The following is an 18,606-nucleotide window of genomic DNA, read 5'->3' as shown; positions in this document are numbered from 1 at the left end:
TGTGATCGTTGCAAACAAGTCAAACGAGAAGCATTGTAAAAAGATGTGTACTCCTAGAATATAATATTTTTGAAAAAGGTCATCGAAAGATCCTCAGTAATTTATTAAGCAATGTTTAAAGAAAAATCAAGTGGTTTAAAAATTTGTGGTGTGTTAAATTATTGTATGTATGGTCTCAAAGGATAAAACGTCAACATTCCATGTTTGTCTGTATATAGTAATTTCTGATTTGCATTAACAAAGGCAATTCCAATTATCCTGTCCTCTTGATTGTGTTAGATAAGTTTCAAAGTTTGAACTGTCTTTATGTCAGACGTAAACCATGATCATAATAAAAGAAAACAAAAACAAATGTGAATTGTCAGACATTTTAATATAAATTAATATTACTCCCAAACAGAAAACATCCAAAAATACATTAAACTTCCAGCAGTTAGAAAACATCACCTGGTTGTTCATCTCAATTTATCCGATGCTGAATAAAAATACAATAAGAAACGTACAGCTTTGAAATTTTCCTCTACATGTCGTTTCTCTCCTGCTTCATCCAGTTTCAGAGCTTGAGGAGCATAAATCATATCATGTCTTGTACCTTCTGAAATGAAGCGATACTAAACATGTGACAGCCGCCACACTCGCTGCCATGACTACAAAGGTTGCTACATGTGGGTCTTTTGTAGTTTTAAATGTCTTTGACTAATACAGAAGATGAAATGTTTCCGGAACAGCTTACTAGTCATGAAGAAGAAACTAACATCCTTATTCATGCGTCGTGAGAACTTAAAAAGACACTATATCTAAATGTAACAGGTGTTTCAAATCAGAAACGGTATCAGTTTGCTACAATACATACCTACACACACATGAATTTTCCTCATGAATTCTGTCTAGTGTAGAGAAATCTTTAATGTGAGAAAATAAAGCAAACAAAAGGAAACTGGAGTCAAAAACGCACCAACTAGCAATAACAATATTGCGCTGTGAATGCTTATAGAAACAGTTCATGTCAAACAAAACTTGTTTTAATACCCAAATGTAGGCACATTTTAAAAATGCCTGTGGTAAAGGACATCAGATGTGACTGTGCCTCCAACATTAGCTATTCAGCTTGGGTACTTTTTTTTTTATGAATTCTGAGAACTAAAGGAGCAAAAACCTGTTTTTCCTGAAAACCACTGAAATGTAAAACAGTTGAGATGCAGCTGTTCATAATTTTAATTGTGAGCCTAACTGGTAGGAGTAACCTTTATTTCCTGGTATGCTGATGAAGCCATCTGCTGCTGTTGACCTTGTTAAAAGCTCCCTTTACATTTCAGCATTAATAGTGCCTTCTACAAACATTGAGGGCTCTATATTCAGCTCCTTTCCCCTCTTAATAGCAGACAGAAAGCCAATAAGCATGTGTGGGCTATTTCATCGAGAAGTTTTTTTTTTTTTTTTTTTTTTTTAAAATCCCGGACACTACATTAACCTGAACCCAAGATGCCAACAAATATTACCATAAAATGGCCTAAATCTAGCCATGATCAGATTTAAAAAATTCTCAATACTCAAACAATGAACAATTTTAACTCTTTTTAAAACAGCTGTGCCCTGATCAGACAATCTGGTTACATTCTACGTTTCAGCTTGCAGCAAGTATTTGCTACGTGGGTTAGCAATATGGAAAATGTTTCCACTTCAGCATCACTACATCTTCTACAGTTGCAGGGGATTTAACAATCATTACACTAACTTGAAGCATCAAAAGCTGACACTGAGCTCTCATTCCTGATTTAAGGGCAGCAGGGTGGAAAATTAACAGAAAACAGACAAGCAGTTGTAAATTATGGACAGTTTTTTAAACCAGGTCAATTAAAATACCACAATCCTAACAATAACTAAGAATGCCATTATTTCTTCATCAAAAGCTAAAAAAAAAATCATACTATATGAAACTTATATTAGAATCCAATTTAGCTTCCTGCTACTTAAAATCAAACATCCTGCCTCCACACAGCTGTTGTAGTGTAGTTTCCGTAGTAACTGACGTGAATCTGCAGCTACACTGGTGACTTTAACATCTCTGACTGACTTTTGAAGAATATTGTCAATGCCACGAAACTAGAAAACAAATTTATTTCAAATATAAGGTTTGTCCTGATATGCGAGAGTTTAAAAAGTAATTTAACTACAATTCTGTTTTCATCTTTGTACAAACTCCTGATGAGGTTAAAACACACTGAATGCTCATATCCTGCTTAGATGTGATGTGGAACTGGGTCCTCGCTCAATGCCTCTCTGTTCTCCTAGTTTAAAAGTATAAAAAGGGTTACTTGTAATCTGGGTGAAAAAAAAACTAGCTGTTTTGAATTAAATGGACACACTTTCTAATGATCTCATTTAAGTTGCTGTAATCTGTCAAGATAAAAGACAACCTCCACATATAGAAATTATTGCCTACGTGAGCCGAAATAAAAAGCTGGACCCACAGTTGTCAATTTTCCACCCTGGGAGAAAATTTTTTATGCGAAGTTCTGTTTTACTGATTTAGCAGCTAGTCTTATATATTTGTTGGTGTGTGCTTATCTCTGACCTTCCAGCATGGAGAGAGGATGGGCTTCTAACTTCTTGGTCTCATTTTCATGAAAGCACCTCTTTACACAACCTGTCTTATTGTCCCATATCATGATGTCGTTTCCTTTCCAAGTCGTGCCTTTGACTCAGCGTCTGTTCATGGCTCTGCCTGACCTGCGCTTGGCTGTGGTTTTTGCCTTCCCTGTGCCGTTATTTTTCCGTGTGCCTGCAGGAGATTCCTTCTCCTCCTCTTCCTCCATAGACTCATCATTAGCAGCTTCTGGTTCTAGGACTGCCTCCTCTCTGCTGCCAGCAGGCTGCTCAGCAGTACTCTCCTGAGCTGAAGGTGCCTGGGACGTGTCGTCTTCTTCCTCATTAAGGATGAGGTCTTGGTCTAAGTTGTCAGTGCTGGTTGCTGAGACAGTCAAGTCCTGTGAAGTTGAGTCAGTTTCTGCTTCTTTCTGTTGCAACTGGTTTTCTTTCTGCATTTTCAGTCGGCTGACTGTAATAATGGGCTGCATGGAGCCTAGGTTAGCAGCTACGCTTGTGTCAGCAGAAAGCAACTCTTTATCTGAGCAGTCTGTGGAGGTTTCTGTCACAAGATCAAAGTTATCTGCAGCTAAGATGGATTTCCTGGAGGATTGAACAGCTTCATCTTTCTGACTCACCAATGTGCTGTATCTCTGAGAAACAGAAACCCCAAAACACAGAATGAACATAAGATTTATTCAATCAAAAAGCCTCTTAAAAAACAAAACTGACCAGAAACATCATATAGAATTATAGAGATTTATTCTTTGAGTTGAATAAGAACATTTTAATAATATTATATGTTATATATAATATTTTGTAGCACAGACAATTACTGGAAATCCTGTAATTGTTAAAATTTAAATCATGACCTTGGGATTGCCTGATACAGTGGTAGTTGCTTTACGTTATTGTGCAACTTGTTTGGTTTCCTCTGAGATGAGAATGCTGTGGCAATGCCAGAATCAATGATGTATAAGGAAAAAAAATGGGGAGGGGGGTCAAACAAAGTCAGTCACCCCCCAAACTTGGACCAACACTTAAAAAAAATCCCTTTGTATTACTTAATAAACAAGGTTGAACTGAAAGTGAACCGTAGATCTAGGGTGGAAGAGAGAGCTAAAAGAGCCTTCAGCTTCATCCAGCATACACACTCATCCCTCATCAATATATTGAGCTCACCTGCTACTACAGCGTGCTCACAACAGAGGAAAAGGAGAAAACCAAAGAAGTTGTGTAACCACACATCAGGTGACCCCAGGACTGCATTTGGTAGTGAAATAAAACTCACCTTGAAGTTCTCAAAGTGCTTGAGGGATTTGCAGTGGGTGTGCAGGGCAGAAGATTCAAAATGATAAAACTTGTTGCAGAGTCTACAGATGAAACCTGCAACTGGAACCAAAAAGCTGGATCCTGTCAAAAACAGAATCAAATGTGATTTTTCACAAAATAAATAAACACAGAAAAGTTTTAAAAAAAAGTGATAAATGCACTAACCATAGACTGTGTTGGAGTCATACTGTTTATCACTGGTCAAGTCATTTATGTTCACTTCTTTGAGGGAGGACCAGCCATCCTGTAATAGTTTTAGTTGTACTTAGCCGATTACCTCAAAATGAAGCAGAAATTAAATGCAAACTTTGCCCACTACAGACAACAATTATATGCAAATTACCTCTGTGTCTCCTGGGTCCTCTTCATTTCTCAGCCTCTCCTCTCCTTCCTCCTCCTCCACTTCTTCTAAGGAAAAACCATCTGTGTCTATGGCAGTCAGCTTGGCCAAGGCTTCGCAGCCATTTTCTTTGAGCTAGTGAACAGCGACAAGCACATTGCTGACGTGAAATCTTTTTAAGCTAAATATTTTTTTTTAGTCTTCACTTATGGGGAAACAATTGCAGATTACTAAAATATAAACAAATATCTCATCCACCTTCTGTCTGTGCTCCTGGGAGTGCAAGTGCTCCAAAAAGTTCTGGGAGGTCTTGAATCGTTTTTTGCAGATAGCACAGGAAGAGATGTCGGTTATGCTAGCAAGCTGGAGTGACAATGACAGACAGCAGATTCTCATTCAAGAGACCGTTTAACACATTTACTAACATTTTTTAGATTCTATATAATCTGGTGGTCTGTTAAGCAGCTAATTACTTTATGCTCCTCTGAGCGACGGTGGTCCGTGATGCTGCAGGTGAAGTGGGTATGACAGGTGGCACACCAACGCTTTGAGTCTTTCTTTTCTCTGCAGAACACCACAAACATTCAATAAAATGATTATCTCTCACATATTACACTTTATATTGTTAAAAACTAAAGGTAAAAAAATATATTTTAAACCAACCCATCTTTGCTTGCTCCCTGAAGGGACTCCTGCACACGTGGCAGCAGGGTAACCAGGCAGGCGTTGCTCATGTGTTGGATCTCCATCATCCTCTGCTGGTGGGCAATACTGTTCATGTGACTCCTGAAGTTCTACCAAAAAAATAAAAACAAACAAAACAGGAGAGAGAATTAAAGACAGAACGGAGCCAGATAAAATGACTCCCTTATCACAAATGGCTGCAGGCTGCTTCGCATGTGAACTGCACTTACTTGCTGGTTGTGGCAGGTGATGCTGCAGAGGTAGCAGTAGAACTTGCTTGAGCCCTCCGCTACACCTCCCTCCTCATCGTCCTGGCTCTCTGGCGAAGCCACGGGAGCATCTTTTTCCTGTGATGTTTCCTCTGCTGGTAAATTTACCTGCTGGTCATCTTCACTGGGCAGCTGGGCTGCCAAAGAACTGTAACCCTACAGAGAGGAATGGCAAATAGTCACATCTCACATCTAAATTATATCATTTTGTGTATTTTTCTCACCATTTGATGGTGAGAAAAATACACAGGCTTCTCTTACCTCATTAAAACAGGCCTCCTCCAGTACCTTATTAACATCCTCTTGAATGCTGCAGCCTGGGAGAAGACCAGAAGACAGAAACTTACAGATAAGAGTTAATCCCAATAGACCCTAAAAACATCACACATACGTTGGAATTTTATATTTTCCAAAGCAGTCACTAGGTGTGTGTATTTTACCTTTAGGCTGTGTGTCCTCTGTGTTAGGGTTGAACTCTGAAGAAGCATCAGTGACAGTCTCATCAACACACTCTTCTGTAGATTTCTCTGACCTGACACAAAGAAACCATAAATCTTGAGTAATTACATTCAATCAGAAAGTGTTTTTTATTTAGGAAGATTGTCATTGTGCCTTCTTCAATTTAAGTACTTGAGAAATTAAACTGGTAATGGGGAAAATGCAGCATAAAGCTTTACTTTGCTTTCATTCAAACATAAACTGCTTCAATTCTCCACATCCACAAAAATAACATCCTCCATCACACTTTCCCTAGAGACAGCTGCATGCGAGCTTTGCCATTTGATATTAAACTTGAGTAATGGCAACCAAAGATGACTAAAGAGTTGTGTTACCTTGGTGATATGGAAATGATTTGGCTTTCCATGAACCAACGTCAAACAGACCAATGTGCTGTGCTTAGTTTGACAATAATAAACCAGCTGCAGTGCAACAAACAAAAGCAGCAGTGGAATGGGAGCAAGGTGTGCTTCTTCAGCTTTTTACCAGCATCACTTTATATGACAAGACAGAGCACTAGTGAAAAGAAATTATAGAGAGGGTGGTGGGAAGCTTATAACTGAAAAAAAGAAGGCTGGTTTTCTTAGGATGGTGAAAACAAAACACTTGAAAATACTTATTTTATTGCATTACTGCATATAATAATATATTAATAAAACACAGGGAGGAAAAAGATAAAACTAAGATGTAAATTTGACCACGTTTGCTGACACTACAATGTTTTTATTTGTCATTCATGGTTATTTGAGGGAAAAAAAGATATGCAACTACTAGTAATAAACTCTTAATTTTTCCCCACCCTTCTGTCCTCTGCTTCTTCACTACTGGTTCTTCAAGTTGCTCCTCAGAGATCTGCCCGTCCTCTCCTTCCACAGTAACATCTGTGCAAAGCAAACATGATGCATGTCATCATTTGCATTTATTTCCCATCTTTAACAGTCAACATGTGAATCACAGAGCTACCTGTTTGAGTCTTGTCAGTAGCTTCGCTGCTACTAACAGCTGCTGATGGTTGGTCGTCTGTGCTCCCCGCCACCATCTGCTCACTGTCCCTTTTCCTGTCTGTCTGGCGAGCTGCAGTGTCCTGCACAAACATACAGACAGCAAGACTGTAAATACACCTTTATCTTTCTTTGGATGCATGAAAACTGTCCCAGAAGTGACAGCTTGATGGGTTAAACTTAGGTACATTTCTGATGAGCTCAAAATAAATAAAATATCCTACTCAAAAGTAGGGCTGCAATAATAAATGATCATCTTCTCATTTTCTCAGCAAGTTAAGATTTAAAAATGTAAGAATATCTCAATTATTCCAGAAACTCAGTCTGTAATCAAATCTACAAGGCTTCCTCAACAATTGTGCAAAAGCCAAACTATTTAGTCTAGTAATATGTAAAACGGATGCTGGGATGGATGAAGCAGCATATTTGCTTAAAGCAATAAAAGATCTGGTTTTTCAGAGTGATACAATCCTTCATTTACACTTAAACAAGGCGGAAATCCACCTGTACTTCATCCGCTCTTTTGTTAAACACCCTGATTTTCTTTCAATGATTATGGTTCATATTTATACTTATGCAAATCTCCAAAGACAAGGGCTGTGTCTGAATGTGCACCCTACTCCCTACATAGTGCCCTATATAGGGGTCACGCCATTATGTCGGAGTGTCCGAATGTCCAGAGAGAAAAAAGTAGGGCACTCAAAATTACCCACAATGCATCTTGAAAAGTAGTGAGCATCAATGGTCACTAGACGGGTCAATATAGACCACAATACATTGCAGGCAGAAGCTCAACATGGCGCAAGGAGGCGAAAAAATTGAGCTGCGCGAAATTACCTATAAGCAAACAAACAAAGAATAAAATACAACATAAGGAATAAAATAAAAATATTTACACACAACTTCTTGACATCTTGACGCGAGTTATGGTTGCCGTGGTGACGGCGGTAGTCACGTGGTTTGCGGCGACGAAAAAATAGGCAGCTTCGTGTCCGAATCGCCAAGAGAATAAGTGCACTATGTAGTGTGCTATGTAGTGCAGCCCTATGTAGTGAACGAGGGGTTAGGGAGTAGGGTGGACATTCGGACACAGCCAAGGTTAAAGCTTGAGGTATTTGTCACACATACAGTGCCTGGCCAAAAAAAATTAAGTCACCATCTGGATTTAACTAAGCAAAAAGGTAAGAGTCTTTTACTGGATAATTACTGCAAGGGCTGGCAACAAGTTATTTAACCCTAACTGATGCAATAAGTAGCTTCTCATTTCTTTAACAACCATGTTGAAAGACGCATCCCGTGGTCGTGGTCTGTTTCAGAAAGGTCAAATAATTGACATGCATCAAGCAGAGAAATCATCTACGGAGATTGCAGAAACTACTAAAGCTGGGTTAAATACAGTCCAACGCATTATTAAAAACTGAAAGGATTGTGGGGAACCATCGTCTGAATGATCATGATTGCTGATCGATGATTGTTTTGTGAAATCATTTAAAAAAAACAAAACAAAAAGGGCTGTGTTTAAAAGTGAAAGTAAGAACATTTCCATATGCACAATGAAAAGGGAACTCAAGGGGTTGGGACTGAACAGCTGTGTAGCCATAAGAAAACCACTAATCAGTGAAGCTAACCAGAGAAAAAGGCTTCACTCTGTAAGGGAGCATAAATATTAGATTCTGGAGCAACGGAAGAAGGTCATGTGGTGTGATGAGTCCAGATTTACCCTGTTCCAGAGTGATGGGAGCATCAGGATAAGAAGAGAGGCAGATAAACCCCAACGGTCGACGAACTGGAAAGTTGGTGGATCAATTCCAGGCTTCACCTAACTCCATGCCAAAGTGTCCTTGGGCAAGACACTGAACCCCATGTTGCCTCCTGATTTACCATTTACCATGACTAATACAGCCATCATGCCTAGTGCATACTGTACAAGCCTGTTGTTGCTGCACTTGGTCACAGCAGCACCGAGATCCAAAAACTGCAAACGGCCTGCCGCTCTTGCTACAACGGCAGTTGCTGTTTCTGTAGCGGTAGTTGCCGTTTCCTCAACAGTCTCAGCGGTTTGCCACTGTGGGCTGGGAGCGGACTTTTCACATTAGTGTCTAATGCCTGTGCAAGTTTCATAACACTGTGATGTGCTTTGGAAACATGTGATAGTAATATAGGCTAATGATAAAAATAAATGCATCATTGCAAAAGTTCTGCTTAATTTAACTTTACCATCTCAGCATAGCCGCTCAGCCAGGCTGTTTAATCAATTTACGATTGAATGATCAACGAATTTAACCTGTAGATGTAGCGAAGTTAGTTAATCTGTTTCAATGGATAGATGGATGTGACTTTGTCCAGACATAGGCTTGCCGTTCTTTCTTATATCGCTGTACAACGGCAACTGCCGGTGAAGAAAGGCAAGTGTCATTCTCTTATAGCGGTTTATGCTGCTGTTGTAGCGAGAGTGGCAGGCCGTCTGCCATTTTTTAATCTCAGCGTCTCTTGTTGGTCAGGTCTTCGTTCAGCAACATTATATGTACAAAGAATTAGCTCAGCTGACTACCTAAATATACTGAATGAGCAGGTTATCAATGGATTTTTTTTATTCCCTGATGGCAAGACTATATTCCAAGGTGACAATGCCTGGATTCATCTAGCTCAAATTGTGAAAAGAGTGATTCAGGAAGACATCATTTTCACACATGGATTGGCCCCCACAGAGTCCAGACCTGAACCCCACTGAGAATATTTGGGATGTGCTAGAGAAGGCTTTGTGCAGTGGTCGGACTTTCCCGACATCACTACAAAATCTTGGTGAAAAGTTAATGCAACACTGGGTGGAAACAATTCTTGTGACATTGCAAAAGCTTCTCAAACCAATGCCAGCGACTGCGAGCTGTAAACAAAGTTAAAGGCAGTCCATTGAAATATTAAAATGTGTGACTTTTCTTGGTGGCAATTTTATTTATGGCCAGGCATCTTACACGTTGATATATAGCTAAGTATAATAACTAAACTGAAAACCTTTAAAAATATTAGTTGTAATAATGATGTGATTGTTATTTACTGTGGTAGAGATGGAGGAAGAGGAAGAGGCTGTGGAGGTGGTGGTGGTTGTGTTGAAGAAGCGAGCATGTGGGTGGAAGGGTCGAGCAGCTGGAAACCCCATCATGGGAGTCTTGATGGCCATGCCCATGGGAACTGGCCCAAGCAGGGATGACCTGGTCCCTGCCGTGAAGAACTGTCGGAACTGCTGCCCACCCATCCCAAAGCCCCGCATATTGCCTGGATGAAAGCAAAGCATGAAAACAGACAAATGGGTGAGCCCTGTCAGTCCTGTATTGCTTTTAACGACTATGTAAAGTTAATTTTAAGTTCTTCTACTTTTATAACTCATTTATCTCTTTTTAGATTTTTTTTTAAAACACTGTACTTCAGTGTGTACCCTGCATCTGCTGCATCAGTAAAGCCCCCTGCAGCATTGGATTAGGTGCGATGATGGTCGTCTGGGTCGCCTGGCACAGGTTAACCATCCTCGGAGGAGGGGCTGTCTGAGGAGCAACAGGAATGGCTCTGGACAGAAAATACACAAGAGACAGAAAACCCATTTTTCAAAAGACACTCCCTGACTGAAATCTGCAGCTGAAATGCAGCTTTCATAGGAATGATCTGTTGAAAATGTTGGGTGGAAAGCAAAATGACAGCTTTCCTTGAAATAAAACCATGCACGCAAATGTTCTCTGCAGATGAAAAGCAAGCTGCCTTTGTAATCATTTCACAGATGTGATCACTTATGCAGTCTTTCATTTCCTCAAGCATTTCGATGACACCTCTGATAAAGACCAATACAGCCGGAAACTGTTTTCCTTTCTTATGAGTGTTCATGAGAAATGTTATGCTTTTTGATCTGAAGCTGGAAATCTTGCAGTCTTCTATATTAAGTGCAGCTAAATCAATTTTAATGATCAAGTTAAGGTAACAGAGCATGGTAAAATTTAATTATAATAAACATGTAGCAATGCATCACACCGCATCATGGAGTGCACAGGTACACCACTAGAGAGGCGCTAGAAGGAAACATGGGCTGGGAACCCTGTATGGTGAAGCAAAGGGCAGAAGTGATTAGACTATGGAATAGTCTCATTTGTTACCAGAAGTTAAACTGGCTCAGAAAATCTTTAATTGGGATAAAGCTCACAAATATCCCTGGTCAAATGAGGTTGTGGAAATATTCTCTTCAGCAAATGTACAGTATTTCTGAATAATTTACAAGGTAAAATAACTCATCTCAGAGTCTGTTTGACTCTTATAATGAGTAATGTAAATAGCAGGTGTTAAATAAGCCCAAACTATGAATTTACATCCACTATAAAAATTATTTCTCTACAAAACTCTATGTTAAATGTAATGTAAGAAGAGCACAGATCTCTCTGTGCCCAGCTCAGAGCAGGGGTACTGCCTCTGCAGGTAGAGGTAGGATGCCTACCTTAATAATTGTTTTATTGTCCTTTATATCATGATATCAGAACTGTTATGTGTAAGAAAATTCAATGTAAAAAGCCTGATTTGTTCTGGATGACTGATGGGGATATATAGAGTTGGTTATTTGAAAATGAAATATTTAGTCTGGCAGGATTCTTGGAAAAGGCCTGGAAACTTAGACAACGGACTCTGTATCCTGAACTACAAGTACATTATTTTGTGTAATTGTAACTGAGATTAGTTTAGTCACGCAAGTGTATGACACTAAAATAAAATATGAATTCAGTCATTCTGCATCTGCAAAGCATTTAATATCTGAAACATTAAGCATAATTTTGGCAGGTGTTGTGGCAGATCTAAGAGCTCAATCGTCACCAGATAGCACATTTCTTTCATAGAAGGCCCCCCTATAATCCCCGGTGTCGAGTTAACGGGTTTACCGCGGTGTCTGGTGGTGATGGGCAACATGATGTGCCGGAGGCGGCTGCGGTGGAGGAGGAGGTGGTGGCTGCTGTTGGAAAAGTTGCTGTAGCTGCCGCAGGTGCTGGTGAAGCTGTTGTTGCTGCTGCTGCTGATGGATGTGTGGGTTGAACATCACGGGCTTCAATATCCTCTGATATAAACTGATTGTTTGGTGTCGACGTCTGACACCTACAGCATGAGATCTCTGTATAGGGAAAAAACACTCGCGTATTAATGTGACTAGTGTGTCAAAATTACTTAATGTTAAAACACACTTAATAACAGTGCGTACCTCCTGAGACAACAGCTCTCTCTCATATTTCATGATAACTAGCTAATGTTAGCAAGTATGCTAACAATAATGTGGGTACTCGAAGGTTATTTTGGTACCATTACATGACAAATTCCACGAATAAGATATTTAAAAAAAAACAAAACAACATACATATTTTTTTTAGAAGAGGGTAGAATATTATTCTAAACAATTAATGTATCGATAATAAGTCAATGAATGTACTAGAGCTACAACTGCTTTGGCATGACCGAAGCTAATGCTACATAACCCACCATTGGTGAATTGAACAGGCTAGTTTAGCATAGCTTTCAACTAGCTAGCTATTTCCCTTATATGCACTTCCCTGATAACTTTCTACACTTTACCTCTGGCTTGTTGCAGTTATGATAATGTTGTTATCACGGAGGAAAGCGCCGACGCTTGTTGCTGATCCAACAAAAAGTCTTAGCACAGAGTTAACTACTCGCTGTCACAGGTACGCTGCAACTTGCATTAAGCAAAACCCAAGCCAGACTCGGATAAAATCAGTGGAGCCCGTTGCCCCCTGGTGGATGTCTAGAGAACTGAAAAACAGTCTTTCTTGGGTTTTAAATATAAGACTTTAAATAATGTATGTACACGTTGATTTATCAGACCTATTACCACAGCTCATTTAATTAATATTCTACAACAATCTGCAAGCCAATGTCAGGTAATTAAAGTGGAACATCAATGTTAGATAAACCTTCAGTACACGGGCCATGAAATACTGAATAACCTATTAAAATATGAAGACAAAGGCTGCCTTGAGCTAATTTTTTTAAATCAAATATGCATGACGTTATATTATTACTTTATGGTGTGTACCCATCATACAATTAATAATTTAGTGCACATAGTCTACATAAAAACGCATTACAATAATATACCCATGACACATTGATGTACTAGATTGAACCATAATGTTAGACCAAACTCATAAATTTACATTTAAGTGTAGAGTACTTTGATTTGGCTCCATATACAGCTCCATCAATCATCTAAATGCATATTTTCTAATAGGACAATAACAGGCTACTACTAAGACCAGATTTTGGATTCGGGGAAGAGAATAATTTTACCGACATAACTGTGAACTTATGCCATCAAGCGGTGAATTTGGTGTACTGCAGGGATCTCCGGTGAAAATACAAGAGATCATCCTTATTCTCCTCCCCCCCCTGTGGTGCTCAGAGAAGTGTGTTGGAGAGATATGGTGTGAGAGAGTCCTAGTCCTTTCTGTGGTGATCTAATTTACCAACCAAGCGCCGTGAATGAGGGAGTAAACCGAAAAGTGAAGCGACGTGTGCGAAAAAAAGTCGCCCTGTAACGCACGAGTGTGGCGCACAGGGAGGAAGACGAGGACAAATAGATAAACCAGTCTGTTCTGACAAGGAAAGGACAGTCCTTCTTGCACTGCAAACATGGGGAACCGGGGGATGGAGGATTTGATTCCTCTGGTGAACCGCATGCAGGATGCTTTCTCTGCCATCGGACAAAACGCAAACCTGGACCTGCCGCAGATCGCCGTGGTGGGCGGCCAGAGCGCAGGGAAGAGCTCGGTACTGGAGAACTTCGTTGGGAAGTAAGTAGCTTTTCCGGGCTGCAGTGGATGTTGCTGTGCTCCGGTGCATATCTCAAGCAGCCAAGTCCCCATTCATCCCTTTTATAGGCAGGTTCATTTCCTCTTTAGATGCTTCAATAAAAAATTAAACTGTCCAAATAATTGCAAATTTACCTTTTTTTGCTTTATACTTTCTTTAACCGCAATAGCAACCAAGCAAGCAGATTATTTTGTGAGGCCTACATAAATCCCCGGTCAAGTGTATCTGTTTACTCCTGCAAGATGCGTTCAGGGACCACAGATTTCCGTTAAACACCTTAATGCTTAATTTAATGACCCACCTGTGCTTCAGGTAACTGAAAATAGTCGGGAAACAGTCCGCTGAGCTGATAAACCTGATGACTTTGGTGATACAAAGACTATTTTTTCCTGAGCACCTTGTATCAGAAAGAGTGAAGGGTAACTTCCTGTGAAGCAGATACAGTTTCAGGCTGCTTGTGTTGTTTTTGTTGCAGGCCTACCATTTTGTTGCCCATAACCTGTTTTATCCTCAACAGTCCAGGGTGTAAAAATGATGCTTGCTGTTTGAGAAGAGCTTACAGCTTTGCAAGCATGCACTTTTTTCTGTCTGCCAGGACTGCTGCTCCTGCTACAAAACAAAGCAAACGCGAGCAAATCTGATCTGTTATGCTACAGTCGTTTGTGACCTTGCAGTGAGTCCAACGAGAGTCCACCTGAGCTTTGAGCCCTTCCAGCTCAGCTCACCCATCTGTCTGCCAGCACTTATAATACTAGAAGTGAAGCTTATTGCATACAGGGAGCAACATGGATGCTAAAAACTGTGTTTGAATCCCAATTTTCACTTGATATTGAGATTTCTTTTTTGCACTTTCATTGTTGTTTAATTTGCTATCCACAGAGTGTGTGATTCAGCAGTATTTCTTGCTTAAGCAAGCTGACAGTGAATGCATACTAAGACTCCAAGCCAACTTACCCCAAAGGCCTGGGTATTCTATGCCAAAATGTCACTTCTCCCACTAGACAGACAAAGATGCTTCCATCTGTTCGACATGTGATTTTCTTTATAGATTTGGAACAGATCTTTTCGGTCACTCTAAGGTAGATTTATAGGTCTACCATAGTTCACCACATGGCCACTAATCTCCATCTTAACTGTGAGTAGGCAAAGCCCTCCTGTTTACATGTTGTAATCTTCATATGATGCTCTGTGGAGAAAGACTTCCATAGACTACACCAATAAAACAGAGAGCACAAAACATCTTAAAATGCAAGAAATGGACAGAAAACACGACAACATAACACAAATTATATATTTTGCTGTGTTTCCTGATTCATGTTTTGTGAAATTCTGTTATGTTTTTGGGGGGTTAGCTGTTTTGTTGTTTTGTCCATTGTTGTTTTCTTTCCTGCCTTCTCTTTTTGTTTACAAACTCTTCATTTATTTATCACATTTTGTGCAGCCATCTCATAAAGTTTATTCTCCACATATATTATTGTAATAAATTATTTAAAACCTGTGAACAGGCTGCTGTTCCTGTTTAACAACACGTAGTCAGTTGCTACATGCAATATGATAAAAACAGAGTTAAACATCATCTTTTTACATCTGTCATTTCAGGTTGTATGAACATGTCAAGCAGAGGATTTGTACATCTGTGCCAGTAAAAACTGCATTCTTTGCTACTATGTAAAACAGATAGCTGCAGCATCCTGCAGCGTATTTGTGTTTATATTTGCTCCTCCTGTCCAGCTGCAGTGACGTTGCTCAGGTCCTCCTGCTGCTCCAGTCTTCCACCTCCCCTCAGTCACCCATTGTATTTGTGTTATCAAGCTAAGCCAATGGAACACTTACAATACAGTGTGTGTTTACGCATGACAAAGCTCCTTTTTTCTGTCTTTATCTTTGCTTTCATGCATCTTTAGACGTTCACTAATGCCTCTCAGTGAGTGTCATTCTGGGCATCTTACTGTCATTAAAATTCCTCTATATCACCTGATTTTTTTTATATGGTGGATCAAATAACTTGAAAAATGGAAACAAAGAAGTTGGTCTCACTTTCAAAATGTGACAGTTATCAAACCAGTATTCTCATGCAGTTCTTATTTGAGTTGTGGGGGGAAAAAGCCCCAGCAACCATAAAACTCAAGACTGGACTGAAAGAAGTTCAGTTTGATTCAAAAGACTCCTCATCACTCAGGTGGATTAGATTTGATCGGTTGCTGTCGCATTGTGTGTCTGACAGGTGTGACTCACCATCAAGGACAATCAAAAGGCCACGCTGATGTGCTACACTAATAGCATGAATGATTGTCTGTGGACACTAATAAAATTGGTCTGTTCTTTGCAGTATGTCCTTCACTGGTCTTGATCCTGTCTTGTGTCATCCTTTCAGCAAGCTGCTCTTTTGTTTTTTTACTGTTAAGATTAATGTTTCTCATCCCAGTTCGACCTTTGTCTTTCATGTCTCTTCATTAGAATTCAGCTCAGCCATCTTGGTAATGTAAGAGTGGAAAACTCCATTGCTCACACAGGTCAAGCTTTGGTTTGTATTTTCCTTTAACTTACATGTATTTCACACAAAAGTAGACCATTAATGAATACAAACTGCACAACCGCTGCTTGCTGTTTATGTCTGTCACCCAGTCAGTGTTTTAGTCTCCCATGAGTCTAATTATCATAGACAAAGCAGGTCTCCAGTGCCAAACACATGCAGTGGCAGCTGGGTGAAGCCTGTTAACATACAGTGATTATGGAAGAAGCAGTGGAGTTAAAGTCAACATTATTTTATCCATAGAGGCATGTTCTATCTTAAAACAGATAAAGAGGATCAGAGAATCAAAGAGAAAACAGCCATTCAAATAATAAAGCTGCAGGGGTTTGTAAAAAAAACCCTGTTGTGATGCAGCTTTTAAAAATATTTATATTCTATTCTGAGCCAAATTAATTTGCCTGTGTAGATGAGGATCCTTTAAGTACTTACAACTCTGCTTATACATACATTACATAAAATAACCTGATATAGATGTGTGCCAGTTTGTGTAGGAAAGGCTGAAATTTAGTTTGAGTCGTCCAGGAGAGTGATCACTTTGATGTGCTGCTCACTCCAGTGCACTTCACAGTTTTTTGTTCAAAGGGTGGTTTCAGAACCATGGACAGCTCTCTCTAAAAACGCTGACCAATAAATTGGCACAACCGATTCTCTTAAACATTGCCAGTAAGACATGCTTTTTATAATTATTATAATGGGAGATTAAAGAGATATTCAGTTCAGTCTAACTGGTGGATTATAGAATTAATGGCTGAAGCTGACACGGAGAAAGTGGTGAACATAGCTTATAAATGGCACAATGTTTTTCTGTGATGCAGTCAAATCCAGCAGGATGGTGCTGCTGTATTTTGTACAAGTTAACAGATCGAAGCATGTTGTTATTAGTGAAAGCTACTTGCAATTGCACAACTTAGGAATATACTGTAAAACTACAGCATGAATGCTCTTCTCTTCTTTCTGCCATCATTGTCCCAACCCCCACATTAAGCTTATGATATACAGCTAGTGTCATGTTACATAACGCCGAGGTTGAGGGCTGGAAATGTTGTGATGAGCAGTGAGGCCTTTATTCTGTTCTCCCTTTAGAGGAGGGATGAATGAACAATGTTGAAAGTGATTTTCCATTAATGACTTACAGTATGTAAGTTAATTACAGTCTCATATCATGATCTCAAACCTCCAACGATAATTGGCTGCTGGGTTGCAGAATTTATATCCAGTGTTCTGACTTGTTAAAGACAGCTTAGATTTCACAGGTGTGTATTTCTTTTAGGATAATGGTTCCATTGACTAGCTTTTTACATTGTTTTCTAGCAGTTACATGGAAATAAACTTATCTTGTGTTGCATCTTTGCAATAGAAATAATACAGTCACTGTGAATATAACCACATACATTTGCTCATTACTTAGGTAGATATATGATGTACTTGTACTTACTCCTCATTTTCACGATGCTTATCATTCTGTCCCTCTATAACACAGAGGGAAATGTTTTACTATTAACTTCTCTATGTTTACTTGAATGTTTCAGTTTATTTAAAAAAGGAGTAGGTTTAGTCACAAAATCCTCATGAATATTTAAATAAATGTGTCCCAATCAATCATCAAGTAATTATTAAAATCAAGTGATGACTGAAGGAAATTAATGGGAAAAAACATCAAAAATGAAAATAATTTGTGACAGTTTTATGTAACTGAAAATAACTTTTATCCACAAGAAAAGTAAAATCCTGATAAATGCATGAATAAAGGAAATCTAAAAACATTTAGTTTTTATTTCTATCAATTACAAGACATTTTGTTGTTACTGTTTGCAGACTTTTTTCTTAACGTTTTGAACACTTGTGGCAAGTAATTAATATAAAATATTCATATTTCCTTCACTACTATTAAAAACAATAGATGAGGACCCAAAGTGATTTCCATCTAAAGCAACTAGGAGGTTTAAGTGCAAGTAAGTCTATAAATGATGCATATTAACCTGCCTGGGAACAGTTTTGATTTTTAGAGAAATTTGTAATAATTTCTAAGTAATCCCAACATGCAGGGGGCAGTGTGCATTCTCTGTTTATTTTGATGGTAAAAGATCTATTTTATTACCTTTCCAGCTAGTTTTACTGATGCATAATGCACAGGGTGTCTATTGAAAATAATAAGTGCTTTCAACAGTTTTACTCTATAAAAGAACTCCAGGAGTCAAAAATTGAAAGATTGTGTAATTTATTTGTTTCAGGATTGATTTTAAGATTTTTTTTTAGCCATTTATAAACGTCTTAATGGTTTTGGACCATTTTATTTATCTGAACTGAGTTTAATTCATGAGCCCTTGTGGACCCTGAGGTCCTCTGGCACCGGCCTTTTACTGATTCCAAAAGTTAGAGCTAAAACTTATGGTGAGGCCTCTTTCCATCATTACGGCCCTCGACTGAGGAACAGCCTGCCAGAGAACTTCAGGGTCGCAGAGACTGTTCATGTTTGATGTTGATGCTGAAGACCTAAGCTTAGCTTTTTACTGA

General features: G+C 39.1%; 2 protein-coding genes across 10 annotated transcripts in view; one reads left to right on the top strand and one right to left on the bottom strand.

Annotated features, from left to right (window-relative positions):
* Positions 1–354: 354 nt before the first annotated feature.
* ciz1a (cdkn1a interacting zinc finger protein 1a) lies at positions 355–12,463 on the bottom strand. Its single transcript, XM_041970515.1, has 16 exons — positions 12,303–12,463; positions 11,621–11,847; positions 10,144–10,271; positions 9,766–9,983; positions 6,673–6,793; positions 6,509–6,590; positions 5,652–5,743; positions 5,473–5,528; positions 5,173–5,367; positions 4,922–5,052; positions 4,732–4,822; positions 4,517–4,621; positions 4,262–4,393; positions 4,084–4,162; positions 3,878–3,999; positions 355–3,239 (listed from the first exon to the last, which is right to left on the bottom strand). The coding sequence occupies exons 2-16, from the start codon at positions 11,773–11,775 to the stop codon at positions 2,703–2,705; spliced, it is 2,244 nt and encodes a 747-aa protein (XP_041826449.1). The 5' UTR covers positions 11,776–11,847; positions 12,303–12,463; the 3' UTR covers positions 355–2,702.
* Positions 12,464–13,104: 641 nt separating this feature from the next.
* dnm1a (dynamin 1a) overlaps positions 13,105–18,606 on the top strand; it is a 50,573-nt gene continuing 45,071 nt past the window's right edge. For 3 of the 9 annotated variants that reach the window (XM_041970509.1, XM_041970514.1, XM_041970506.1), the window contains exon 1: positions 13,108–13,540. In XM_041970509.1, coding sequence (XP_041826443.1) covers positions 13,380–13,540 — 161 coding nt within the window. In that variant the 5' untranslated portion in view covers positions 13,108–13,379. Of the gene's footprint in view, positions 13,541–18,606 lie in introns of all 9 variants that reach the window. The other 6 variants (XM_041970507.1, XM_041970510.1, XM_041970511.1 and 3 more) reach the window with 5 other exon arrangements.

The sequence above is a fragment of the Melanotaenia boesemani genome, chromosome 19 (genome assembly GCF_017639745.1).
Source record: "Melanotaenia boesemani isolate fMelBoe1 chromosome 19, fMelBoe1.pri, whole genome shotgun sequence".
NCBI classification, from domain to species: Eukaryota; Metazoa; Chordata; class Actinopteri; order Atheriniformes; family Melanotaeniidae; genus Melanotaenia; species Melanotaenia boesemani.
Note: the sequence above shows the minus strand (reverse complement) of the source record. Positions and strands in the feature narration are given on the sequence as shown.

Bases quoted from the DNA above. Each gene is read 5' to 3' on its own strand.
- ciz1a (XM_041970515.1), bottom strand. From the start codon at position 11,775: ATGTTCAACCCACACATCCATCAGCAGCAGCAGCAACAACAGCTTCAC. The intron at 4,823-4,921 runs GTTGGTTTAAAA...GGTGTTCTGCAG, and splicing joins CAGGGAGCAAGCAAAGATGG to AGAAAAGAAAGACTCAAAGC. The intron at 3,240-3,877 runs GTGAGTTTTATT...TCTGTTTCTCAG, and splicing joins AGCACTTTGAGAACTTCAAG to AGATACAGCACATTGGTGAG.